We start from the raw sequence: 27228 nt of genomic DNA, 5'->3' as shown, positions 1-27228 counted from the left end.
TACCTGGAAAGGTTACAGCAATCATTTCTCAGACTCCCAATTTTGACCGTTTACATCTTATGTTCCCTCGGTGGGAGAAACTGTTGAGGATTGAGGATGGTTGTAGTATTTGAAATTTTTGAATACCCTTTTAATACCGTTAAGCACCGAAACTCTATAGGAGCAAAGACACATGCTCTCTCTATACCCTGTTCAGACAGACACATGCTCTCTCTATACCCTGTTCATACAGTATATTTGTGCTTTCATTCCCCTCCCTTCTCAAAAACACTGATTGATTGGAAAGTTCCCTGTATCAATTTACCCGCCTTGAAGCTTTTCATTATTCATAGCCTCTACCTACAATCTCAAACCACTATGTGCTGCTAGCGTCATCCTCAGCCTACTACCTGCTTTGCTAAGAAGTTCCATCCTCAGCCTACTATCTGCTTTGCTAAGAAGTTCATCGTCTCTCCTCATGGAAACCTAGTGGTCCACTTGTGATCATAGACACTGGTGTAACGTTTGTGTACTGGTGCAGTTCAGGCAGCTGACGTGACAGCACCAGTGGAATGTGCAGTGGCACCGTTCCGTCACCCTCTCAGTCCGGGTCTTGAACCCGCGGCCGCAGCACAGCAGCTCGCATCCGTCCAGCGCCGGAGAAGAGCTGTTGCAGGTTCTTCCAGATGTGCCCAGAGTTCCCGTTTTGCCATTGTAGGAGCAGAAGTTTGGCGATTTCTCAAAGTAGACCAGGTCCCGGGCGGAGGGGGGTTTGTGCGCGGGGTTTTCAGGTTCCAGGTGGCGGGGGTCCGCCCGGTGAGAGGCACGGTTGCTGCCCTTGTTGGCGTAAACGACTCGGGATGCCCCGTCAAAGCGGTCCTTCAGGAAGTCCCCCACTGCGCGGAAGCTGGGCAGGCGCATCCAACAGGTGCGCACGGTGCAAGAGCCGGACATGCCATGGCACTTACACTCCTGGCGCATCTCTGATGACACTGTCTGGAGAGAGGAGGGCAGGGCTAATGATGACATGCTGACTGACACAATAACCATGAATAAGTGTGAAGCATAGAGGAATGTCTCTCTTCCTTTTTCGGATCCCCTCCCCTCCCATTTTCTGCCCAATTGTACTTGGCCAATTTCCCCGTTGCTCCACCCCCTCTGTCTGCCGATCTGGTGAGAGCTGTAGACTAGCACATGCTTCCTCCAAAACATGTGCAGTCGACAGCCGCTTCTTTTCAACTGACAGCGAGGCGTTTCACCGGCAGGGCGTATAGTGCGTGGGAAGGATCAGGCTATTCCCCCCAGTTCCCCTCCACCCCGAACAGGCGCCCCAACCCCGACCAGAGGAGGCACTAGTGCAGCGAAAGAACACATGATGACATAGATGTTGATGATGAGGGTAACGATATGTAACGGAACACAACACAGCTCAAGAATTTCACACGTGTGTACATCGAGTGACAATATAAACAATAAGCATCATGTATCTTGTATACCCCTAAATCCAGCTTCCCACCCACAGACGCCAATTGTGCCTGTATAGACGCCCGACCAAGCCGGAGGTATCTACCACTGCACTACCCGGACGCCGTAGCATAGAGGAATCTCTAAGACAAAACCTCAAACTATAGGGCATGAGAATCACGATGCCTTTTCACTAGTTCCTTACCATTCTCCCTGCCTCGTTGTTGTGCAGGTTGGTGAGGTAGCGCAGGTCACGGCCCCTCTCGCTGGAGTCCACAAACTCCCGGCTGAACATCCGACCAAAGTCCACATTGTCACTGCAGCCCCCCCAGTGCCAGTCCGGCCCTCCCGGTCCCCGCCGGCGGTAGTCACAGGTGCAGGACTCTATCGCCCCCTCTGAGCAGGAGCGAGCCACTGCATGCGTCACCCCCGCACTCGTGATGGCAAAGACAAACGCCGTCTCTCGGCAACCTGAAGACACAACGTCAAACATTCCCGTCAGAACCTAGGTCCAGCTTTTTTTGGTGCCTCGAATAACCAGAACCTATTCAGAACTGTAAAATATTTAAAGACGGGGCCTTTCAGATGCCTATACAAGAGATTCCATGACATCCTGCCCAACATTGTCCAATCGTTGCCTGGCGAGAAAGACAAGAGACGCTCACCACGGTTGACAATTTTGCCAAACACTGCCGGGCTGTGGGTGGTCGGGCAGTTCCAGCGCCGGTTGCGGAACTGCCACTTGCACTCCTTTATGGCGGTGTGCAGCCCAGCGGCGATGGCGTGCAGGATGCCAGGATTCTGCCGTATCAGCCGGCGCTGGCGGCGACTCAGGAGGGCCAGGCTGGGGTCCAGGACCAACTGCACGTTCTTGGAATTGGTGAGGAGGTTGGAAGAGGAGGCCACATTGACAATGCCCCTGGCACAACACAAGGACAGGGGAAATAAGAGTCAGGGAGCTGGCAGTTTGGTGCGTCGCTCTTTCTGTGACCCTCTTTAAAAAAATGATGTGTCTTGGCACGTCATAAGTGTTAAGCATTTTAAAATGGCAGTTTTCATTGGGTACTATAATAATAAACAGTGACATAGGCTGTTCCAAGAGCACGAGGAGACAGTGAGGCGCTAAGTCACTAAGTAAGTTTCACGCTTAGCCGATGTAACATAAAACTGGTTTACATAATCGGAACTGTTGCAAAGAGTGAATTACTGTGAATAACCACTTGCCCCCCAATTACCCTTCTCAGTTTTAATTGATTGCGATCACATTTCATTATTAGAATATTGCAAACGTTTTATTTTGCAAAGTATGCAGTATCTGTCGTGCCTTCGCATCAGCATAAAAATATGAAGATATGATAATGAGGTGCCACAGAACTTGAGTTCCAAGTTCTGTGGTGGTCTTGGTTCTCAAACTTTTTCATGTCAAGGACCCCTAAACTGACACAAATGATACCATGATGGAGCCCCATTTGATCCGATTTTTTTCCCAGGGTGCCCCAACTGATACGGTTTTTGCTTTTAGATGTTCTATTGCAGAAAGTGTATGAAACCCATGCATGACCAAAATAGTCATAGATTCTGTCATTGTGTTACTTATGGATGGTGTTGTAGTTCAAATAAATGATTCCCCTTTTTGCTGCATGGGGACGTCCTCATGGAACCTCCTGAAGGACCCCTGGGGGTCCCCAGGTCCCACTTTGAGAACCACTGCAGAGGACGCTGCATCTTCACGTGTGTCTGCGTCTCTCTCTTGTTAACATCATACTCCCATCTCTTTTCATCTCGGCTCTGCCACGTGACAAACCAAATGTTTAGAAAGGATGGGCTGGCCACCATCCTGGGGCAGCTGGCCACCATCCTGGGGCGGCACAGTGCATGGCTTAGTGGTTAGAGAGAGAGAGAGAGAGAGTACGACATAACCAGAACATCACAGGTTACATGTGTGTCCGTCCTGTCAACGTTTCCCTGAGCAAGACAGAGCACCTTGCCATGGATGTAAAATACTATAAAAAAAGAAGAAGAACAGCTTCAAACATACTGTGTGAAAATAATTCAATTAATGAATAAACATGTTGATTTAATTCTTCCAATAGAGCATTAATTCAACAAACTCAGCCTTGCAGTTTGAGTGTCAGATGGAGTTTGTGTGCGTAATCCTCAGTTATGGCTTGGCACTGCGTCATCATAACATGATTCTGGTGTATAGGCTTTGTAACAGTATCCATGGGATATTAATGTGAGTAGAGTGACACTTGTGGTTCTCCAATTTTATAGATAAATAATTGTGAATCCCTGAAAAGGTTTTCAAAACCTTCGATTTCTTTTGGTGGTCATGCTTCAAAACATTTGAGTTTGAGTGCTTCAGTGCACCATTGTCTCACATCAACAGAACACTGTGTTTACAAATGATAGATAGATAGATCCATCCATCCAGCTATCCACTTTATCTGCTAACACTCTGTGAGCTTTCCAATGTCAGAAATGTTTTGATAGGTTAAACGGTCCCTAGACAGACCAGACAGTTGTGTGGTGGAGGCTTTGGGAACATTAATAATATTATGAATGTTTTCTTCATTCCAATGCTCTCTCTTGGTGTCTTTTCCTCATTGTTTCTTTTGCATATAGCCTCACTTCAGTTGACGTTTTGAACACCGAAAATCACAGTAGCATTCTGTGCAAAATCGATTCATTAAATAACATCAAATGTCAAAATATATATTTGGTTATTATGGATGGAATCGAGTCATTATGTCAAGCCTATACCTGCAGTGTTTCCTTTTAGCCCTGCTGGCTATATGCCCATAGCCTACAAAAGCTAATCCTGACCACATCATTTTAATGTTTTTTGGTAGTTTATAACAAAATATTGGCACGTTAAGGCCGTTTTAAAATAGAGCTTATAGACAGTGGAATTTTCAGTAGGGTATTAGATGTATTTCGACCCTGGATACGACCTGCATGGGATTCCTCTCAGCCATGAAATAAATCCATATTTAATTTATCCCACATTGGACTGAAAAATGTTGTCTCGTGTTCAAACCACACTGTCCAAATGACAGGGAGGCAGAGAGAGAGAGAGAGAAGGGGGGGAGTAAATTTGGGCTTTACCGCGAATTCAAAAAAATCATCATTGCCTATACTGTAAAAAATATATTGTCATTTTTTGGCCTAATATTCAGTAGCCATAATTTCAGAGAAAATACAACTAATTAAATCGAAAATGCTAAATATCTCACGCACAGCTAATTTGGAAACGATGTCCACAGTCCCACATGCCTTAATGGCCTGCGGTCGCTTTTTTTCTTCTTCTGAGCAGAAATTGTGAATGGTGCCAAAAATAACACATTATTTCGAGCATGGAACATGGAGTGTGGTAACCCAATAATATTGTTCATATGGTAGCTCAGGATCTCTCAGCCCATTCAACAGCAGACCAGTGTTAAATTGGAGTTTGGAAACAGGAGGCTGATAATTGACGTGAACTCACCACCACCGGCCGCTGTTGTTGACGGCCCCCGTGCCTGACAGCGACGAGACCAGCAGTATGCACGCAGCTTTCACCCCTAAAAGTAACGCCAGGCTTCTCATCGTGTCTTCAATTAAAACATCAAGAGAGACAGAGAGAAAAAAAATCAAACTTCAAATTTGATTATTATGCTGCTGTAATATTGAAGCAAAAATGTATTTGATGGCCATTCTATAGCCTATGTAACTTGTAAATTACAACAAATAAAAAATAAACCTATAACCACAAAATAAATAGACCCCCCCCCCCCCAGAAAATAATAATAATAAAAAGAATAGTCCAAAATGGCACTGCGTGTCACAGTCTACAGCAGGTATAGCCTAGTTTGTGAAAATATATTTTATCCTTATGATGAATTATCATTAAAAATGAGCACGCTTCAATGTGTCGATACTCACCACACCACATCCCAGTGAGAGGACTTGAAAGGTGAGGAAAGCAGCCGAGGCTATTGCAGCTCTAATTGACTAAATGAATGGTGAGGGGAGACAGGTTGCTAAATGATGTGAAGTGTCCAGGCTGCAGGATGCTGCTGTGTAGTCCTCTTCACTCTGCCTCTCTCAGTGATGCTCTGCACAGCAGCGCATTGAACGCGTGGGACTGTCCCGAAGACTTGATCCCCTCGGTGACAGATAGGCAACACATTCTTCTCTTATTGAGCGCTACGAGGGGAATAAAAAGGGGATTTGCTGCTCTCATCTCCCTCTGTCTTTTTTTTTCTTTCTCTCTCGGACCCTTTTCAATAGGATTGGAAGGAGGGATAGTTAATGCTCTTCATAGGGCGCACAACGAATAAAGAAAACAACCGGACAGAAAAGAGAGAGAACCCAGGCCAATCCACGCACAGTGTTGCGCATATTAGCCTACTTGTGGGATCTCACGGTAATCAAAGAATCGATTCCCTTGTCAAATGTGTGCGGTTCAGAGTATTTTCCCACTGCCGTCCTGCAGAGAATAAGAAGTCCCCCCCTGGCTGGGTTGGTTGGAGCAGTGATGTTCTGCCTGGAGATGCTGTGTGAGTGGGTGCGCCCGGTTTGGTGCACAGAGCTGCTGTCACGGTGCAGTACAGTTACAGCGGAATCTAAAACTGCCCTTTTTACCCGCTGGTTGGATTACTCCCTAACCGCGTCTCCTCCTCCTTGCAGAAACACACTCACGGTCTCAAAGTGTTTGCAGTGACTAAGGACATTTTCGAGCTTTTTGTTGTTGTTGCCAGAATTCATTTCAGCATTCTTTGTGCTATTACAACAGTTTAGGCTATAATAGGCTATTTTTAGTGATGGACACTAAAGATATGGTCGTGATTTTGGTTATAGGCATAAACATAACATTATCACCAGGCAGTCTATGACGCGTGCGCACATGCACAACGGAACTGATGGAGCCTATCTTGGCTATTCAAACTCTTTTTTTTTTTTTAGCTGGAGAGATGAAATACGGTCTCCAATCAGAAGTTTGATGAATGATGAACCACGAAAGGAGGGAACGAATGAGAAGAACCCATTCCCAACATCTGGCCTGCAGACCTCCCTCGACGCACATGTAGTGTAATCACAGCTTGAGCCACTTTGCGGCATCTCCATCTAACCCCAGAGTCACAGACTACGAGGAAATGTCCCCAAAGTTCTTCATATTGGCCCCGGGGTGAATGTGTTTCGTTATGTGACATTTATCTGCTAATTTGCATATCCCACATTCGTCACGTCATTGAACGGTTGTAGGTTAAATAATCTCTCTCTCTCTTTCTCTCTCTCTCTTCTGTTTCCTCAGATGACAGTAAAAGGAAGTGGGCTTTTGTAAAAAAAGGGATTTAATGACAGCCATCCTACGTGTATACTCCCGCTTTATATCGGTGCTCAAACGGGTTTCCTGGAGCAGTCATGCGACACCGAGCAGATTAGGGCTTCAATCCGGATAAAGGGGGGCCTTTTATATACAAATCAACTTCAAATCACTTTTTAAGCCACTTAGAAATACACGCCAAGGCAGAATGCTAATGCACTTTTCATTGCTGCAGCTTAGGTGAATGGAAGGAGATTAGATAAAGAATTGGTGTCACTATATGTGAACCGTGTTTGAGGGGGGTTTTAACTTAATTTTATGAAAGTAGCCCACATGCGCCTTTTCTCTTCTAACGTTGTATATTCTTGTTATAAGGCGTGTCGAGAATAAAATTTGAATTTGTGTGATAATTATCTAGGACATGTTGGTTCAGTATATTTGTTATATAAATTAAAATGTTCTCATTTAAACGTCACTCAAATCAAGTAGCCTATATATCTTGACATTTAGACCAGAGTAGCCTAATGAAATAACGCCTATATATATTTGCCTTTTGAATTTCGTTTAAGCGTGTGAAGATGTCATAATTTGGTAATAATCAAAAAGTTGCCTATTTTCCCTATACTTTTCTGTAAATGAACTCGCCATGGCAGAGTGAAGTTAAACACAACAATAAAGAACAGACGCTCTGATTGAGGTGCAGGGAGGAGGGGGCCAGATGACTAAAACAGTATTGTTGGAGGGTCTGCGGGCTGAGCCGCTTGCCTGCTGCTGCCTCCCTGTTGTACAGTGGAACCAGCAACTCTCCCCTCCCCCATCTATCCTTAAACTAACTCACCCCATTATGAACAAAATCTTTTTTGACTTTCCACAGTTCATCTTACAAACATGTTTCTTTCTTTATATTCCCTCGCCGAAAATGAAGGCACATAGCAGAAGGGACAATAGATAATTATAGGCTATTCCTATTAACATATTAAATATGTTCATAGTGTCCAGTATTTCAGGGGCATAACCGTTACGCGCGCGGTTGGGGAAAGTGGTGCCTGCGCGTAAAAGTTTGGATACGTCATTTTACGCTTGGAGAAAGAGCCGTGTTCCCTAATAATATAATGATCAACTGTTGATCCTTTTTTCATATTGGCCAATATTTTGCAAACAACCGCCTGTAGAGGCATCTCCCCTCCCCTCCCCTCGCTCTCTCCCCCCTCCCGTTTACCATCGCCCCCGAGCTCTTCTGTTCCCCGTCTTCACTCTTCGGTCGTTTGGCGGCGCATCGATAATAGGCGACTCCACTCTTCTTCAATTCTTTGTGGATACAGGATTTTAAGACAAGTGTTTTAATGTCACGTCGGGAAAGATTCTTATCAAAATGGAGCTATCACACAAACTCCGTTGGGACCAATTCCTGATTTTGGCAGCAGCACTTATGTCACCTGCATTAACGTAAGTGCACTTGAGAGCGCCAGGACGGTTGATGTTACATGCGGGCGCTGGCTTCATCCGATTCCACGACAAGTTAAGGGAAGTTAGTGTAGAAGATCTTCAAGAATCAGCGTGTTTGAACAAGTAAAACAACCATCTGCTTTACATTTAAAAAAAAAACTACTCAAAAAGCCATAGACATGTCTGCCTTTCATTTCCCAGCGTAAATTGGTTTCATATTAAAACATTATTTTGGCATCATTGTTGTAATCATGTTCACCAAATTATCAGCCTGGGATGAGCCTGAAACGTGCCATGAAAATTACAATACGAATCCCATAGTGATATCTTTCTGTGTATATAAGATTTGGTCATTATGCATTTATCCATCCTAGCTTTTATTTGAAATGTCTCATACAGTTTGGAATTGTATTTTTCCCTGCTTTTGGTAACACCAGTGGACACACAGTAGTTAATACATGTGCACTTGATTAATACCATTTTATTGCTCAACACCATAGAAAATCCCCTCAGAGTTGAGGATTATATTTTAATGGTATGTCCTTTTTCAAATCAAGGTTATTATTTTTTACACTTTGCAGATTTTCTTGGCGATCTCAAACATCTCCCCACTGCCACATTCTCCTGTTGAATTGACTAATGAGCTGCTGACCAGCTCTAATGACCCCCCCCCCCTTCCCCGCCTCCCTCTCTCTGCAGGGTGCTGTGTAATGATATCCTTGGCCTGAAGGTGGCAGGAGATCCAGTGCTGACCCCTAACTCGGTATGCCTGAGACTGGCAGGCCTCAGTAAGCGCCAGATGCGGATGTGTGTGCGCAGCCCCGACGTGACGGCGTCCGCTCTGCAGGGCATCCAGGTGGCCATCCACGAGTGCCAGCATCAGCTCCGCGACCAGCGCTGGAACTGCTCCTCCCTGGAGGGCCATGGCAAGCTGCCCCACCACAGCGCCATCCTCAACAGGGGTGAGACACTGAGGCAACGAGGGGGCAACGATGGGCAAATGTGACTCAGGGGGGTTACGAGCAGAAGGTTTAGGCATGAGGGAGCTTTGAAGCGTACTAAAGTTGATATATATAACACCTAAAAAAAAAATCTGGATTTTGCTTACGCTGTAATTATCATTTTCATCTCTGTAACCGATGAAGCTAAAGCCTCCTAGTGTTTATCTCCTGCTCCCAGGTTTTCGGGAGAGCGCCTTCTCGCTGTCCCTGCTGGCAGCGGGCGTGGCTCACTCTGTGGCCTCGGCCTGCAGCATGGGCAAGCTGCGGGGGTGTGGCTGTGAGGCCAAGCGTCGCCTGGACGACGACAAGATCCGGCTGAAGCTCACACAGCTGCAGCTGCAGACCCTCCAGAAGGGCGGGGTCGGCGTGGGCATGACACGGTCGTTACCCTCCGAGTTCGGCGCTCACCATGGCGACCTGCCCGCCAACCTGCGCGCCGCCAGCCACCCCTCCGCCCTGCTCAAGCCCCTGCCAGACGAGCTGACCTCCATGCAGGAGACCTGGGAGTGGGGGGGCTGCAGTCACGACGCCCGATTCGGGGAGCGTTTCTCCCGGGACTGGCTAGACTCCCGGGGGTCCCCGAGAGATATCCACGCTCGCATGAGAATACATAACAACCGGGTGGGACGACAGGTGAGTGCCCCTCTTGCCTCACAGTCTGCTCCACTGTGTTCTTTGTATTCTTAAAGGGCCACTTTGCAGATTTTCATCCGGCTTTGTATCATTACAAAATCGCTAGTATATTATGCAAATTAACTTCCTGGTCCAAATGATGTCACAATGATGTCATTTGGAGCAGTTTTGCCATGGTGTCACCATTACGGTCACTATCACGATTACCATCACTATCATTATCACTAGTATCATTATTGCTGTCTCTACCTTCATTCGCAGAACTTCCTGGACCAAATGACATCATTATGACATCATTTGGACCAGGAAGTTTTGCGAATGAACGGGGAGCTCTCGGTCCAGGCAAGATGGAGGGAAGTTAAACATTGTTCATTTACCTATACTACTCATTTTGTAATGAACCAACAATCATACATCATCAATGTCATCATCTACTTTGCTGACATCATCTCCTGTACCTTCTCTACACAGATAGTGACCGACAACATGAAGAGGAAGTGCAAATGCCACGGCACCTCCGGCAGCTGTCAGTTTAAGACCTGCTGGCACGTGTCCCCAGAGTTCAGACTCGTGGGCTCTCTGCTCAAGGAGAAGTTCCTGTCGGCCGTCATCGTCAACTCCCAGAACAAGAACAACGGGGTCTTCAACCCCCGGACCGGGAACGGCGCCAGCGGCGGCACGGGGGGACTCAACGGGGGCCGCCGCCGAAGCATGTCCCGAGAGCTGGTGTACTTCGAGAAGTCCCCGGACTTCTGCGAGCGCGACTCGTCCCTGGACTCTCTGGGCACGCAGGGGCGCATCTGCAACAAGACCAGCCACAGCATGGACAGCTGCAGCTCTCTGTGCTGCGGCCGGGGACACAACATCCTCAAACAGACGCGCAGCGAGCGCTGCCACTGCCGCTTCCACTGGTGCTGCTACGTGCTGTGCGAGGAGTGCCGCGTCACAGAGTGGGTCAACGTGTGCAAGTAGACCCCAAGCCTTCCCCCCCCCGGTCCTCCTCTGCTTTTTTTTGGGGTCCGTCATCTGGGATCTATTTTCTCTTTGTAGACGTTGTTATTGTGAAAATGCCAAGTCAGAGATTGAAGAGGTGACTCATGTCGTTTGTCTTGCCTCAGCCTGTTTAGACGCTGCCCTCTCAGCCGTGAAAATGCCCAATACCCCATCTTCTCTATCCTGCAAAACAAAAGAACAACTTCAGCGGGGATGCGTTTCTATTTCAACTTCTAAATACTGACTCATCTCATTGTACAGTACTTGTGTACGTTAATGTGTATATATATTTTTGTAAATGTATTATTATTATTATTATTATTAATATTATTATTATTGCCTTGGAGCCTGCCTGTTGGGTCTAGTTTATGAGAGGGACATTTTGAGGCGCGGGATGGTGAACCGATGCCATGAGTCAACAAATGATTGGGCTTTTCTAATCATCTCCAAGACATCTCAGATGTTCTGCACCTGTGCCCCAGCAGAGCGTACGAGACACAACCTTCTGGAAGTCAGTCTTAAAATCAGAAGAGACGAGATTTTCTTTGAGCTCTTGAAGGACCAACACATTTGGACACATTAGAACGTTTTCTCGTGTGCAACAGGGGGGTATAAACTGACTTCAATATGACTTAACAAATAAATAACTAAAGATCGGAAAAAAATTGATAGGGGGGTCAATTTTTGCAGACAAATTCTGGGATCCTTTAATCATCCATTGATTTTGATTTTGATTTCTTCATAGCATTTAAACAATCATCCAGAAAATGTACTTTACATACTTCATCAGATTAGTCAATGGTGGTCATCATGATTTTAATGAATTCATATTGTGGTAAAAAAAAAAAAAAAGCATGCCTCTCTCTACTTGATAGATGTGTGTTCCTGTGAGAGGTTGGCTTGGCTCTCGTCATACCTGCACTTCAGTACATTTGATCAGGGCGAACACTGTGAAGATTCTTCCCACATGTAGGACACGTCAAAGTGAGAGATGGAGCCGCTTTGCTCTTGAGCTGACTGAATTGCGTGCATGTGTGTGTAGTTGTGTGCAGCTATACGTGTTGGAGTGCACATACGGGGGGTACAGTCTCCTCCACGCTACACATTTGGGAGGTGAGAGTCTTTTTATGGCCACTGCATGCTGAGAGGAGGACGTTTTATAGCTCCAGGATATTGTTTCCTCAAAGTATGACTTTTATGACTGAAGGAAAGCATCAAGCGAGCGGGCGCGGGGGAGCGGGGCTGATTATACCAGTCTGTGCTGTGTGCGCCTCGGAGAGGACATCATCATCTGTCCACTAGTGTTCACTCCGTCACAGCCAAGGAGGGGACGACTCGCTGGCTGAACCACGTGCCACGGGGGGACGGAGTGTCCCTGTTACCTGGGAGACAGACGTACACAAACACAGGCAGATAAAAGACACTGACAGACACACGGACGCATCCACACAATCAAAAACACACCCGTGTGTGTGTACACACACACACACATGAACTCCTAGGGAATTTGCGCTCTCCTCCTCCTCCTCCTAGGTACGTTGCAGATTTAGCAAAATGCTAATGTCAGCGCCTGCCTAGATTTACAATAGCGGCATTCCTAGATACATACGTCTCTTAGATGATCCAAACTGTCTCCATGCTCAAGTCTGTTGGGAGAGCTTCTTCAGCCAATGGGATTTAAGGCCAATTAAAGATTGTTTGTATGGACTTTTGGTCAATATCCCTCGACTCCCGAGGAACGGCCTGTGTGCCAGTGGCTGATCCACTGTTCTCTCTTTGCTATTTAGTGAGAGAATACGAGGGAGAGAGAGAGAGAGAGAGAGAGAGCGGGGACACAGACGGCTGTGGAATGATAAGGGAGTGGATTTCTGGTTTGCATTTCTTCATTCCTTCATCATTTCACCCTGGAGCTGCTGCGAAAGGGAATTTCCTGTCACTGTTACTCCCCATGTGTGAGACAGAGAGGTTGGTGAACAGCCCGGGATTGCTTCCCCCCCCCCTCTCTCTCCCTCTCTCTCCATCGTTGCAGACACCCCCTCTCTCTCTCCCTCTCTCTCCATCGTTGCAGACACCCCCCCCTCTCTCTCTCTCCATCGTTGCAGACACCCCCCCCCCCTCTCTCTCTCCATCGTTGCAGACACCCCCCCCCCTCTCTCTCTCTCCCTCTCTCCATCGTTGCAGACACCCCCCCCTCTCTCTCTCCCTCTCTCCATCGTTGCAGACACCCCCCCTCTCTCTCCCTCTCTCCATCGTTGCAGACACCCCCCCCTCTCTCTCTCCCTCTCTCCATCGTTGCAGACACCCCCCCTCTCTCTCTCTCCCTCTCTCCATCGTTGCAGACACCCCCCCCTCTCTCCCTCTCTCCATCGTTGCAGACACCCCCCCTCTCTCCCTCTCTCCATCGTTGCAGACACCCCCCCCCTCTCTCTCTCCCTCTCTCCATCGTTGCAGACACCCCCCCCTCTCTCTCCCTCTCTCCATCGTTGCAGACACCCCCCCCTCTCTCTCTCTCTCTCCCTCTCTCCATCGTTGCAGACACACCCCCCCTCTCTCTCTCTCTCCATCGTTGCAGACACCCCCCCCCCCTCTCTCTCTCCCTCTCTCCATCGTTGCAGACACCCCCCCCCCTCTCTCTCTCTCTCCCTCTCTCCATCGTTGCAGACACCCCCCCTCTCCCTCTCTCCATCGTTGCAGACACCCCCCCCCTCTCTCTCTCTCCCTCTCTCCATCGTTGCAGACACCCCCCCCCCTCTCTCTCTCTCTCCCTCTCCATCGTTGCAGACACACCCCCCCCTCTCTCTCCCTCTCTCCATCGTTGCAGACACCCCCCCTCTCTCTCTCTCCATCGTTGCAGACACCCCCTCTCTCTCTCTCTCTCCGTCTCTCTCCATCGTTGCAGACACCCCCCCCCCTCTCTCTCTCTCCCTCTCTCCATCGTTGCAGACACCCCCCCCCCCTCTCTCTCTCTCTCCCTCTCCATCGTTGCAGACACACCCCCCCCTCTCTCTCCCTCTCTCCATCGTTGCAGACACCCCCCCCCCTCCCTCTCTACATCGTTGCAGACACCCCCTCTCTCTCTCTCTCTCCGTCTCTCTCCATCGTTGCAGACACCCCCCTCTCTCTCTCTCTCTCCCTCTCTCCATCGTTGCAGACACCCCCCTCTCTCTCTCTCTCTCCCTCTCTCCATCGTTGCAGACACAGACACATGCATAGCAACACATTGACTGCCCCTCGAGTAATGACAACCAGACTGGGGCTGAAATTAAAGAGAGGGAGGAAGTTAGCGGAGATAAAAGTTCCCCGCTTTGATTGACAGGATGATTATATGTATAAAGTAAGGCGATTTAGTGTGTTTAGTTGGATATAAAGATACAGGGAGATAGAGGCCTTACCGTTGGTACAGTGCGGGGATGCAGATGTAACAGGACAAAACGGGGCGATGGAGAGAAAGGGGGTGAATGGAGTGTACTCTGTATAAATACATGCCTTCGAAACATCTGCTTCTCAACTCCCCTCGTTCAATTTTTGATGTGGGACGGGGAGAGAAGGAGAGCGGGGAGAGAGCAAAACACAAGGAGCCAGCTACCCAGAACATCAAAGACCCTGCCCTCAACGCGCAGGCCCTCATTAGTTCAGCTAGCAGAACCAACCAGACTTGTGATTGTGTTTGCTGGGGTGCGCGCTGGCAGACACTTCAGAGGAACCAACAGTCTCCCTTTAAGTCATAACTCCCCACCCCACCTCTCTCTCTCTCTCTCCCCACCGCCACCCCTACCCGCTGTAACCCCCCTGTAACCCTCGCTCCCAAACTCCCAGCGCACACAAACACGGGCCGCGCCGCGCAGCTCCCCCCCCCCCCCCCACCAGCCACTCCACCCCGTGATCTGGTCTGCAGCTGCAAACATCTGCTCCCCTCTTTCTTCCTCTGCCTTCACCACTGAATTGATAAACACATCTATCACAGGACAGGCTGACTGACACGCACCAGAGAGGGAGACAAACTGTGTTGGACTCGCTAACTCGTTACCTATGGCTGCAGGGGCTTGCGTAGGGCCCGTTGCGTAGGGCCCGTTGCGTAGGGCCACGTGCCGTTCAGTGACATCGGCTTGCTTTTCAAGATGGTTGCAGGATGAGAAACCTACACATTTCAGAGGAGGGAGAGGAAGCTGTGAATAGGCCAGTTTTACCCAACTGGTTCAGCTCTCAGAGAATATCATTGTGACCGCAACTACGATTGTATACTTTTCATGTTACATAAACATACAGATGTGTTGCATATTAGAATGTTGTTATAGGATAGGACATATAGGATAGGGCTCTGTCCTATATCCTATACGAGGCCTATAGTGTCACATACACCCTTTTCACGGGGGCCATTATTTTGTGTCAAAAAGGCAGGGTAAACACAGGTGCAAGCAAAACACTAATGAGGGTTTCCAACTTCCATGATTGGAATTTGGAAACCCTCATCAGTGTGTTGCTTGCACCTGTGTTTACCCTGCCTTTTCGACACAAAATGGCCCCAGTGAAAAGGGTCTATTGCCACAGCTATGATTAGCAGAGCTCAATGTCACTTTTGTCTAGGTCTCACAAGGCCACCAGCCGGTTAGCCAATCACAACAGTGCTTGTTTGAGCTAACATTAGCATACATATATCAGTGAGGGAGGCCACATAACTTTATTGCAGCCCGTATAGTTCCCCTGGCGTGTGGTGGTCGACTGGTCGTCTCTTCGGCACCGGTTGGTTCACTGGGCCACAGTGCGAGCGAGGAAAGCCATCCGCTCAACACAGCTCTCCAGGACCCCAAAAGCTCAGTCGATGCAGCTGGTGTTGTGCGACTCCACAGCTTCCAAGCAACCTGACGGACACCTAAACACATAACATACACTGAATAATATGGGGTTTAGTCGGCTCGGTTCACAGTAATAGTTCATTTTTTGGTTTGGGGTCCAGCTTAACGCCGCTCTGTCTCACTTCCTGCTGGAAATGACCCCCTGAGCACTAGGTCGGCCCGCCCCGCCCTCAAGTCAGGCCTCAGCCAATCACCCGCTCACACATAATGACAAACATGGTGTCTAACCAATCAGACCGTGACACTCGTGTTTTTAAAAACCACATTTGAGAACTCCGATAATTCAACAAAACCAATCGGTAGCAAAAGCTTATAGCAAACTGGTGCAACGTTGATTCAGAAATGCAGTTTTGTTTCCTCCTTTCAGCTCAATATCCGCGGGACACAGAGAGCTGGCTGCTGCCAAGAAGTATCACTTGGCATCCTGTTACAGTTACTTATTCATTAACATGATTCCTGTGTTAATTATTCAAGCATGTTCGCCTCTAGACTCCCTGTCACATTTCATATTGCTTTGGATTTTGGTGCTGCTGTGTATAAATGGCACACAAACGGCACAACATTTACAAATTATTAAAATGCCTAGTTTGCCATAAAGACATTTATGATAATTAGTCTATACTATGAAAGCCGCATGTAATTAACATATTGCACACAATAGCGGACAAACAGAAGCAGGTTGAGTCTAGCAGGGTTTGATACTGATGTTACAACTGTTCCAACTGACCTCTAGCACTGCTGGTGGCTTTTAATGAGTCATGAGGCGGGAGAACAAAATGTGAGGTGTTCTTGACATCTTACTATCGCGAGAATGCAAGGCTATAGCTACGGTGTTACAGTCGTACCCTCGCGAGACTATCATCCAGCCCTTTGCCTGCTGAATCCAGCTGATACCGTGACGGGTGAGTGAATGAGATGCAAATACAGTGAAAATAGCGAAAGATGTATAATGCAGGTGTAACGCTTATTGTGTCGTATTGTGGCTGTTACATTATACACTTGTCGGTAAACGTCCTGAACGGGTGTTAATCGATCAGTCCGACTTGTGTGCTTGTCGTGACTGCATGAGAGAGGATTAGCCTACTACAGCACACAAATAAATTGACCTGGAGAAATTCATTTGAAGACAGTAGACAGTAACATTGTAACAGTAGCATTGTTGCAACATTCGAAAAAACAAACGATCGACTTAACGCGTTTTGCATTCGTGTGTATTCTCGTGTTGACATCTAAACAGGATGCTGTTCCTGCAGCATCAGCCATCTCCTCTTCCATTATGACAGATGGAACGTTACATGGATGTGTAGTAGTGTGGCCACTGCAGCTGTGCTGTACAGGCTAGCTAGCAGCTGTAGCATATGCATTAGATCTGCTCTCTCTCTCTCTCTCTCTCTCTCTCTCTCTCTCTCTCTCTCTCTCTCTCTCTCTCTCTCTCTCTCTCTCTCTCTCTCTCTCTCTCTCTCTCCCATATGGATGATGATATCATAACGAGTGAAGTCTTCCCAGAGAAAACAAGGATGCTCCATCTGCCAAGCTGATTTCGCTGTACAATGTAGGCTATTTTGGATTGGTCCCATGTAAAACCAAAAGCACCTTAAATATAATATCTAAGAAGAACACCACGCTGCAAGAACTTCACTTCAAAATAGAGTTGGCCTGTTACAGGGGCAGCACCAAAATAGCCTACAGAAAAGTGAAAGTGTTACCTCAGTGCCATATGCTGTGGGAACTATAAATAGCCTACCAACAGGCCAAGGTAATATGTATAATACCACATAATATGCATTGATTGCTGCACTGACTTTGAAGATAATAGCCAGCAAACAGCGCTATAACATCATAAAAGGTACTCTGTCTGCACCACATGAAATATCCAATATGGCAGTCGGTTTTCCCTGCTAGCTGTCAGAAGTGTGAAGCAACATAGCCTTCCACTCAGGTCAGCTGCCTGCCGAGGTGTGAACTATGCATTTATTGGCCTTACCCTGAGGTGGCTTCCAGCCGTAATGAGGTGTTAATGTTGAGAGTCGCTTTTGAGGAGCTACCGCGTCTTGTATTTTTCACAACTCGGGCTCTGTAGTGCAAGTGGTTTGCTGATTGTTTTGGCTTGTTTCGGTTGCCATTTATAGCACCTGTTCTTTCGATTCCCCTCTGCAACAGTCCCATTTGTGGTGAGGTGAGTGAGAGCTGCCAGTCGCCATGGGGAACATCTTTAGCAACCTGTTGAAGAGCCTGATAGGCAAGAAGGAGATGAGGATTCTCATGGTGGGCCTGGATGCTGCGGGGAAAACCACCATCCTCTACAAACTGAAGCTGGGGGAGATCGTCACCACCATCCCAACAATCGGTGCGTGGGGAGAGAATTCATTATTGATTATAGCACTTGAGTTTGTCCCGTTTCCCAAAGTCAAGTCAAAAACATGATTAGGATTCTTTGTAAGTCAGTGAAACTAGTTCTGATACCTGTTGGAGCACACAGTCACTGGCCATGCAGTCAGGCCTCGCTCACAGAGGGCTCCGCTTCCCTGGCTGATTCCAACTCCGCTCAGGTGTGCTCCATCAGTAGCTAACGAATGGAACTCTCCATGGTGCTGAACCCGTGTTCACTCATTTTGGCCACTAATTAGACATTTTTGCCCATTTAGACGCCATAATGACCTAATAATTTTTTTTGTCCCTGTCACCTTCTGCTCGGAACCCTTATGTTGAATGCTGTCAGGCAGATAGATACATACATACATACATACATACTTACATGCATGCATACATACATACATACATACATACATACACACACACTTAAGGTTTGCTCATTTATGTGTAAGATAAGCAAAAGTAACCCTTGTTGATTTGTGTTCATTCAGGTTTCAATGTGGAGACAGTGGAGTACAAGAACATCAGCTTCACAGTGTGGGATGTGGGTGGCCAGGACAAGATCCGGCCCCTCTGGAGGCACTACTTCCAAAACACACAGGGTGAGGCCAACGATATCATCCTCCCAGCTGATACAGTAGTCAAAACACACAGGGTGAAGTCAACGATATCTTCCTCCCAGTTGATACAGTAGCCAAAACACCCAGGGTGAAGTCAACGATATCTTCCTCCCAGTTGATACAGTAGCCAAAACACACAGGGTGAGGTCAATGATATCATCCCCCCAGCTGATACAGTAGTCGGCCATGTTGGAGTTAACAGGACAGTGGTGTGACACAGAGCGAACACCTGACTAGTACTTTAGCTCATTAGGTCATTTGCATACAGCGTCTGACTGTTTCTAATGATTATATTCTTATCTTGGAAATGTTGAAAGACAGTGAATCAACTTGGTTTTAATATGTTGTTCATAACGATGTGATGTCAGCATATTGTTAGAAAGTGGGGTGAAAGTGATTACAGACGCTGTGATTCTGGCACAGGCAGCAGAGCTGATTGGAACTGGTTATGTTTTGGTTAACCCCTAACGACAGTCACTGCTGTAAACCTTTTTTAGAGCAGTGTCTCTCTTAGCCTGATATCAGACTGAATTGTCAACTCGTTGTTACACTCCATTTCCTTCTTCAGTCTGACATTGCCTCCACTCTAACTGATTTAATAGGGGAAATCCCCATGAGGGGAATTAGATTCTCCCTAACCAATCACTAGAGACCAACATGTCCTAACCAATCCCTAGAGACCAACAACGTAATTGCCTCAATATAATCCAGTGGGGAGAACGGGGAAAAAACATCTCCACTTTGTATAAATGTCTTCAAAGCAGTGCTGTTCAGATTTCAAAGTAATTGTTACTTTTAATCGATTTAAAAAAGCCTCGATAGCAGCATCTATCTATCCATTGGTATTAGGTAGTCCGACCGACGCACTTGACAATGGTGTTAGTCCCGCCCATTGCATTGTTTTTTTACACTGATTGGCTAATCATTAGTCTCCCTCGGCGCTCATTGGACAAGTAGTTTTTTCAACTTTGGAAACGGCTGTTGCATGTCCCAATGGCAGGCCAGAAGCAGGCACCTTGAAGAAGGGGCGGATTGGAAGGTCTGGACCCAGGCAATGTATCTGTGTTCCTGCAGGTCTGATCTTTGTGGTGGACAGTAACGACCGTGAGCGAGTCAACGAAGCGCGGGAGGAGCTCATGAGGATGCTGGCGGAGGACGAGCTGCGGGATGCCGTTCTCCTCGTCTTTGCCAACAAACAAGTAAGCTTCTGTCTGTCCGTCTCTTCTGTATATATTGCCAAAGTCACACCCTGTTCCGGGTGCGGCATATGCTTCAAGGGATTTTCCGCCATTCGTTTTTCCATAGCCATTTTGTAGAATGCTTATAAAAAATAGTTATACTTTGTCAAACCAAGTGATTCAGCTATATTTAGAATCAGGATAGACCATATAACATTTCACTCAGGCAAAAAAAAGTCTGCAGTCTGCAAACTTTCTTGCACCTGTTTCCTTACTGTCATGTTGTTTTTGTGCAGGACCTGCCCAACGCCATGAACGCAGCGGAGCTCACAGACAAGCTGGGCCTGCACTCCCTCCGTCACCGCAACTGGTACATCCAGGCCACCTGCGCCACCAGCGGCGATGGACTCTACGAGGGCCTGGACTGGCTGGCCAATCAGCTGAAGAACAAGAAGTGAACGGTCCAATGAGGAGAGTTGGGAAGAGCCTGGGTTCCAGCTCCAGGTAGTGGTTATAGTTGATCCATTGTGTTTACATGGAGAGGCAGCATTGAGCAGCTCCCAGGGGGCGACTCTCAACTCCTACTTTCTTGACTTCTTTTAATGACTGTAATTAGGTTGGATCTGCAGTGACTGTTTTTAATGATTTAAAAACCAATGGTGTTGAAGTTTACGTGAATGAGTTACATTCTATAAGCTGAATGCATAAATTGTAATAATATGACGTTTGTGTAAAGACGAGTATTTCCCCCAATTTGCAATCTCTGTCTTAGAATTGTTCCCGAAGAAATGTAGACATGAAGGCGGAGCAGTCTTTTCTTTCCCTCAGACACTTTAAACTTAATGCAAATTACAGACAATATTAGGAGGGCACGAGTACTACTGTACTAGTGCACTATACTAACTTATCACATCGGATCCATTTAAACTTGCCATTTCATGTCCAAACCAATGTTTTACCAACCCCAAATTATTAACTTTCATCTTATTATTAAAAAATCTTAGTTAATTTTTGATTTTATAAAAACTATATATGAAATTCAACAATACATGCTGACATACTGGATTGTTCTTGAACAAATTGTATTTTTGGCACCATTTATTTATTTATTTAGTTAGTTAGTTATTATTCATTTATTTATTCATTTATTTATTCATTTATTCACCCATTTATTTATTTATTTATTTATTTATTTATTTATTTATTTATTAGCCCTTCCCCCCCCGTACAAGTATCATGTGCTTCCTCTGCCTTTATTGCAATGTTCACAAGGCAGTCAGTGAAAAAAGAAACCCTAGTACCACTGTATATTACTACTACTCAGTCTGCATGGAGATGTCCCTATACTGGCTCATGGGCTTGTAGGAGCGTGGAACTGCGGCCGGCCATGACTGTACATAAAGCAGATGAAAGTGTTGTTAGATTCCTTGCCTGGTTAAATAAGGGTTAAATACTGTCAGTCAGTCAGTCAGTCAGTCAGTCAGTCAGTGAGGTGGTTAAATAAGGGTTAAATCCTGTCTGAGTCAGGGAGGTGTGGTAGCTGAACTGATACAGATGATGGCAGAGGCAAACCGTGGCACTGTGGCTTAGAGCAAAAGCTGCTATTGTCCTGTGGTTGAGTGATGCAGCGGAGCATGTGATGGGCACAACTCGACAGTGTATACGCTTTCCAATGTGTTTTTGTTTCTTGCTGGTAGCTGCACTGTATCTGTCAACACAAGGCACATTGCTTGTCATCCCAATTGATTCCTCTTTAATTGGCTTGACGCTGTGTGTTTCTTGTGTTAACTGTATCTCTGGTTACCATCTTGCACAATTAACTTTTTAAGTGCGTTGTTGTTGTGCAATATGCAATGTCTGTCTTTCTCATAATGCAGAATGGAGTATTTATTTATTTTTGACCAAAAGGCAAGATTGAGTTCAGTGTTGTATTAATTGGATAATTGGATCAGCTGATGTCTTCTTGAAAAGATGGTAGTAATATTGCATCATAAGGCATGTTAAGAATGTAAAAGATCTGTAATAAAAGTGAATTATAATAGCCCGTTTCCTCAGACTATTTGGTAGTCTAAGTTACTGCTGCTGGCTGGGACAATACTGTACTGATAAATGTTATGGATTTAGTGTCAAGTTGACCTAACAACCTTCTAATATGCAAGAGCATGCTTTTCTATGTCAACGCATCTGTATATATGTTTATGTAACATGGAAAGTATACAATAGTAATTGCGGTCAAAATGAAATTGTTGTTGATACGCCTGTAGATATTGGGGTCAGTGTGTTGGCGAATATTGACAACAGCTTGTGTATGTAATGATGTGCCCTCTATTCAGTTCTGTTTGGTGTGAACATTGTTTTTGTGGCCTTATATCGCCTGTGGTTAATTTCTCTTTGATAACAGTTTGTATGTAGGAATGTCTAACATTCAAATGTCTCACTTATGATCTGTAACACTAATGCAGTCACAGTACTGTTGTGGCTAAACATCCTTCTTTTAATGACTATTGACTGTACTAATACTACTAGAAGATGAGGAAAAGAAAGACTACTTAACATTCCAAGTGATAATGCATATTCAAATTCGAATGGATTAATTTAGCAGACTATTATCAAGAGGAGAGAATGAAAACTACAAACTGGTGCAAAAGTGTTGAATGATTGGATTATTCCTGGCACTACACTGATCAATCAATAAAAAGAGCAAAACAGAATGTTGCTTTGCCTTGTACATTACTATATGTCATCATACTATGTGCTGCAGGTTATGAACCTCTTCTGCTCCTCACAGATGACATCACTGACCTTCAGAGGTTGTGGTGGTCTCCGTGTAAAGTTAGAGTGAAGATCCTGGTATCATATGAAACTAGAAGACCTAAGGCACCCATTGGTACCAACCCTGTCATGCTAGCTTGTCGGCAAGCGGGTTAAATAATGGTCCAAAGTTAGGCAACTTTTTTGCGAGGGGAAAACTGGCATGGCCATTTTCAAAGGGGTCGCTTGACCTCTGATCTCATCTGAATAATAATTGGTTCTATGGTTACAGGCGAGTTGTCAGACATACATCAAATATTGTAGCCCTCATATAAGCTTCTGTCAGATCAGTAAACTGTTACAATAAGGACCAGTCCAAATGTTTAGCCATGTTGGGGCTATACTTGAAGGAAGAGGGGTAAGCAGCAGAGTGGGTGAGGGAGGAGGGTTGTGGGAGGGGTAGGCAATACCAAGGAGATTGAAAATGTAAACGTTGCGTAGGGTGCATACCTCCGCCACGCCTTTCTACAAAGTTTTGTGGTGTTTTGTGAATCTGTTTGGACCTGTATCACACCCTCTTTTGGCCAGTGGGTGTAGAAAGTGGGGTTTATTTTGGGGGGGGGGGGGGGTGGAAAGTTCATCAGTTGGTCCTTGGCCCATGATCAACCTTTCTACAAAGTTTTGTGGTGTACGTGAATCCGTTTGGAAGTTATGCACATTCTATTTTTTTATTTATTTAATTGGGACAGTGCACATCAATCAACAGTTCAGCAATGCACCTCAATGTAAATGTAAATTTTGTGATTGAACACACCATTGCCACGCCCACTTTTGCCAGTGGGTATGGAAAGTTAAAGTCAATAAAGTTCCTGCAAGACACAATTGGCCGTGTCTGTGGGTGGGAAGCCGGTGGGGTATTATAGGTCCTGGTTGCTGTATGCCTCCGTAGGTCGGAGCGCCTGTTCAGGGGGGGAGGGGAACTGACGGGAATAATGTGATCCTGCAGGTGAAACTCCTGGCTGTCAAGTGGAAAGAAGCGGCTGGCAAATTCACATGTATCGGAGGAAGCTCTCGCCAGATCAGGGGGGGAGCAGCAACTGGGACAGCAGGTGGAATTGGCCAAGTACAACTGGGGAGAAAATGGTAGAAGAATCAGAAAGGAAAGAAGACATAACCTCCCTCCAACTCAAAGGCAAACAGAGAAATCTAATTATTCATTGTTCTTTGTGTTTTTATCTTTATTGATAATTTACTCATTTACATGTCCCTTGGCAACTCATGTATTTTGTGTGAGTTTGGCTCCCATGAGACACCAAATATATCTTTTGCCTCCCAAAATGAAAAGGTTTGGGAACTCCTCCTGGTCTAGCAGTATATGATAGGACATGGATATAACCTTTCTCTGTTGACCTTTACCAACTGCTGTCATCCAGAGAAGTTTGGCACAATCAGGTAGTTTCCCTGTGGAATTGCTGAACTCCAGAGAGCCATCTTGGCGAGGGTTTGTGTGAGCCAATCAGAGGTCCATGCAGAGAGTGCCGCTGTGTCTCCAGGGGTGTGACAGCAGTATGTGGGTCAGAGCTGCTCCCGGGGGCCACCGGCCCCCAGGGCCCCCTGCAGGCCGGCCACAATAGCGGCCCCAGGGCGGATGCCATAGCTGGGATTCCCTCCCGTAACCGGGACGCCTTCGCCCAGGGCACAGACACACTGGCAGCAGCCCCACAATCAATTCATCAATCTCTGAAGGGAGTGGCTACAGCGCTGCACCCCCACTGCTCGCCTTGGACAGGACAGGGCCACCAGGGCTGCCACGCAGGCTGACACCAGGCACAGGGCCACCAGGGCCGCCACGCAGGCTGACACCAGGCACAGGGCCACCAGGGCCGTCAGGCCCGTCACGCAGGCTGACACCAGGCACAGGGCCACCAGGGCCGACATGCAGGCTGACACCAGGCACAGGGCCACCAGGGCCGTCAGGCCCGTCACGCAGGCTGACACCAGGCACAGGGCCACCAGGGCCACCACGCAGGCTGACACCAGGCACAGGGCCACCAGGGCCGACACGCAGGCTGACACCAGGCACAGGGCCACTAGGGCCTACACGCAGGCTGACACCAGGCACAGGGCCACTAGGGCCTACACGCAGGCTGACACCAGGCACAGGGCCACTAGGGCCTACACGCAGGCTGACACCAGGCACAGGGCCGCCAGGGCCGGCTCACCACGCAGGCTGACACCAGGCACAGGGCCACCAGGGCCGACAAGCAGGCTGACACCAGGCACAGGGCCACCAGGGCCGACAAGCAGGCTGACACCAGGCACAGGGCCACTAGGGCCGACACGCAGGCTGACACCAGGCACAGGGCCACCAGGGCCACCACGCAGGCTGACACCAGGCACAGGGCCACCAGGGCCGACACGCAGGCTGACACCAGGCACAGGGCCGACAAGCAGGCTGACACCAGGCAGAGGGCCGCCATGCAGGCTGACACCAGGCACAGGGCCGACAAGCAGGCTGACACCAGGCAGAGGCCCGTCACGCAGGCTGACACCAGGCACAGGGCCACCAGGGCCGACATGCAGGCTGACACCAGGCACAGGGCCACCAGGGCCGACATCCAGGCTGATACCAGGCACAGGGCCACTAGGGCCGACAAGCAGGCTGACACCAGGCACAGGGCCACTAGGGCCACCACGCAGGCTGACACCAGGCACAGGGCCACTAGGGCCTACACGCAGGCTGACACCAGGCACAGGGCCACCAGGGCCGACATGCAGGCTGACACCAGGCACAGGGCCACTAGGGCCTACACGCAGGCTGACACCAGGCACAGGGCCGCCAGGGCCGGCTCACCACGCAGGCTGACACCAGGCACAGGGCCACCAGGGCCGACAAGCAGGCTGACACCAGGCACAGGGCCACTAGGGCCTACACGCAGGCTGACACCAGGCACAGGGCCGCCAGGGCCGGCTCACCACGCAGGCTGACACCAGGCACAGGGCCACCAGGGCCGACAAGCAGGCTGACACCAGGCACAGGGCCACCAGGGCCGACAAGCAGGCTGACACCAGGCACAGGGCCACCAGGGCCGGCTCACCACGCAGGCTGACACCAGGCACAGGGCCGCCAGGGCCCGCTCACCACGCAGGCTGACACCAGGCACAGGGCCGCCAGGGCCGGCTCACCACGCAGGCTGACACCAGGCACAGGGCCGCCAGGGCCGGCTCACCACACAGGCTGACACCAGGCACAGGGCCACCAGGGCCGACAAGCAGGCTGACACCAGGCACAGGGCCACCAGGGCCGACAAGCAGGCTGACACCAGGCACAGCCAAACTCTCTCTGAGGAAACTATGGAGGCTTCTGTGGCCTTTATATGGAAACTATCGTCACTGTGAAGTGACAGCAGAGAAACCCTCAGCTCAGATCATAACCTCAGAATATGAAAGATAAGACTGTCATTGTCAAAAGTAGATTAGCTTTGTATAAGTGCTTAGTGTCACTTAACATTATTTTCTTTTCACTATTTGTCTTGTTTTAACAAGCAAGAGCAAAAATATTCACATTCATCACCCCACCCACCACCCCCACCCCCCGGACTTTTCATCCATTTTCTCCTCCTTGTAATTGGCCCCCTGCTCGGTGTCCCGGTCATTGCTCTATATATGCCTTCTGTCGATCTGGGGAGAGCCGTAGACTAGCACAGACTAGCTTCCTCCGATACATGTGCAGTCGCCAGCCATTTCTTTTCACCTGACAGCGATGTGTTTCACCGACAGGACGTAGCGTGTCTGAGGATCACGCTATTTCACCCAGTTCCCCTCCCCCCAAACAGGTGCCCCGACCGACCAGTGGAGGCGGCCAGGACTCATAACCCACCAGCTTCCCACCCGCAGACATGACCAATTGTGTCTGTACAGTAGGAACGGCTGACCAAGCCGGAAGTATCACACATTGACATTTGTTTATGTATCTGTTGATTCAAGTAGGCCTAAGTCATGAAAATCTACACAGATACACACTTTTCCTCACGAATGTCTTAGTTTTTCATGATTTGATAGGCAAGTAAATGCCAGCTTTTTGCTTTGTTCATACAGATCAGAGACAATATAAATGGGTCATTCTCAGAAGCAGCCATGAAGATGTTAACACGGGGCTCAAAGTTCAACTCCCAGGCCCAGAGGCTCTGCTGTAAGAGCACCAATCCTCAGCCTCTGTCTCCTCCTGCTGGATGGGGGTGTGAATTGAGCTTGGCTGTCAAGGCTGATGCACAGGCCACACTCATGAATGGGCTGGATAACCATGCTCAGTGAAAAGGATGGATTTCTTTTACACTTTGATCACATGGTTGTCTGCTTTTAGTGGTGAACATTATAATACTCAAATATCTACTTCTTTAGGAGCTGATCACTGCAGATTTGAACTAAAAACTGATTATGATCATAATTATTGGCTCACTCATAATTGGCAATAATCTGTTAAATGCCTCTAAGCCAGTGGTTCTCAAAGTGGGGTCCGGGGACCCCCAGGGGTCCCAGCAAGTCCCCAGCAAAAAGGGTAATCAATTATTTTCACTAGAATTCCAAACATAATACAATGACAGAATATACTGTATAGAGAACTGGTGG

General features: G+C 47.8%; 3 protein-coding genes across 4 annotated transcripts; 2 read left to right on the top strand and 1 right to left on the bottom strand.

Moving 5' to 3' along the window:
* Positions 1-483: 483 nt before the first annotated feature.
* On the bottom strand, positions 484-5046 carry wnt1 (wingless-type MMTV integration site family, member 1; the record flags this gene model as incomplete). The annotated part of the gene is made up of 4 exons (XM_083641739.1): positions 4931-5046; positions 2109-2362; positions 1649-1914; positions 484-975 (listed from the first exon to the last, which is right to left on the bottom strand). The coding sequence occupies exons 1-4, from the start codon at positions 5029-5031 to the stop codon at positions 484-486; spliced, it is 1113 nt and encodes a 370-aa protein (XP_083497865.1). The 5' UTR covers positions 5032-5046.
* A 3077-nt stretch (positions 5047-8123) lies between these two features.
* On the top strand, positions 8124-10803 carry wnt10b (wingless-type MMTV integration site family, member 10b; the record flags this gene model as incomplete). Its single annotated transcript, XM_083642403.1, has 4 exons — positions 8124-8197; positions 8897-9159; positions 9377-9831; positions 10303-10803. 4 exons carry the CDS (start codon positions 8124-8126, stop codon positions 10801-10803), a joined length of 1293 nt encoding a protein of 430 aa, XP_083498529.1.
* Positions 10804-17873: 7070 nt separating this feature from the next.
* On the top strand, positions 17874-20306 carry arf3a (ADP-ribosylation factor 3a; the record flags this gene model as incomplete). Of its 2 annotated transcripts, XM_083640995.1 has the most annotated exons (4): positions 17874-18024; positions 18542-18652; positions 19745-19869; positions 20145-20306. In XM_083640995.1, the coding sequence occupies 4 exons, from the start codon at positions 17877-17879 to the stop codon at positions 20304-20306; spliced, it is 546 nt and encodes a 181-aa protein (XP_083497121.1). The 2 variants fall into 2 exon arrangements, with proteins under 2 accessions (XP_083497121.1, XP_083497120.1); XM_083640994.1 differs by lacking the exon at positions 18542-18652 and having other exon boundaries at positions 17877-18024.
* Positions 20307-27228: the final 6922 nt, after the last annotated feature.

This window comes from Poromitra crassiceps, assembly GCF_964638095.1.
Source record: "Poromitra crassiceps genome assembly, chromosome: 8".
Classification (NCBI taxonomy): domain Eukaryota; kingdom Metazoa; phylum Chordata; class Actinopteri; order Beryciformes; family Melamphaidae; genus Poromitra; species Poromitra crassiceps.
Note: the sequence above shows the minus strand (reverse complement) of the source record. Positions and strands in the feature narration are given on the sequence as shown.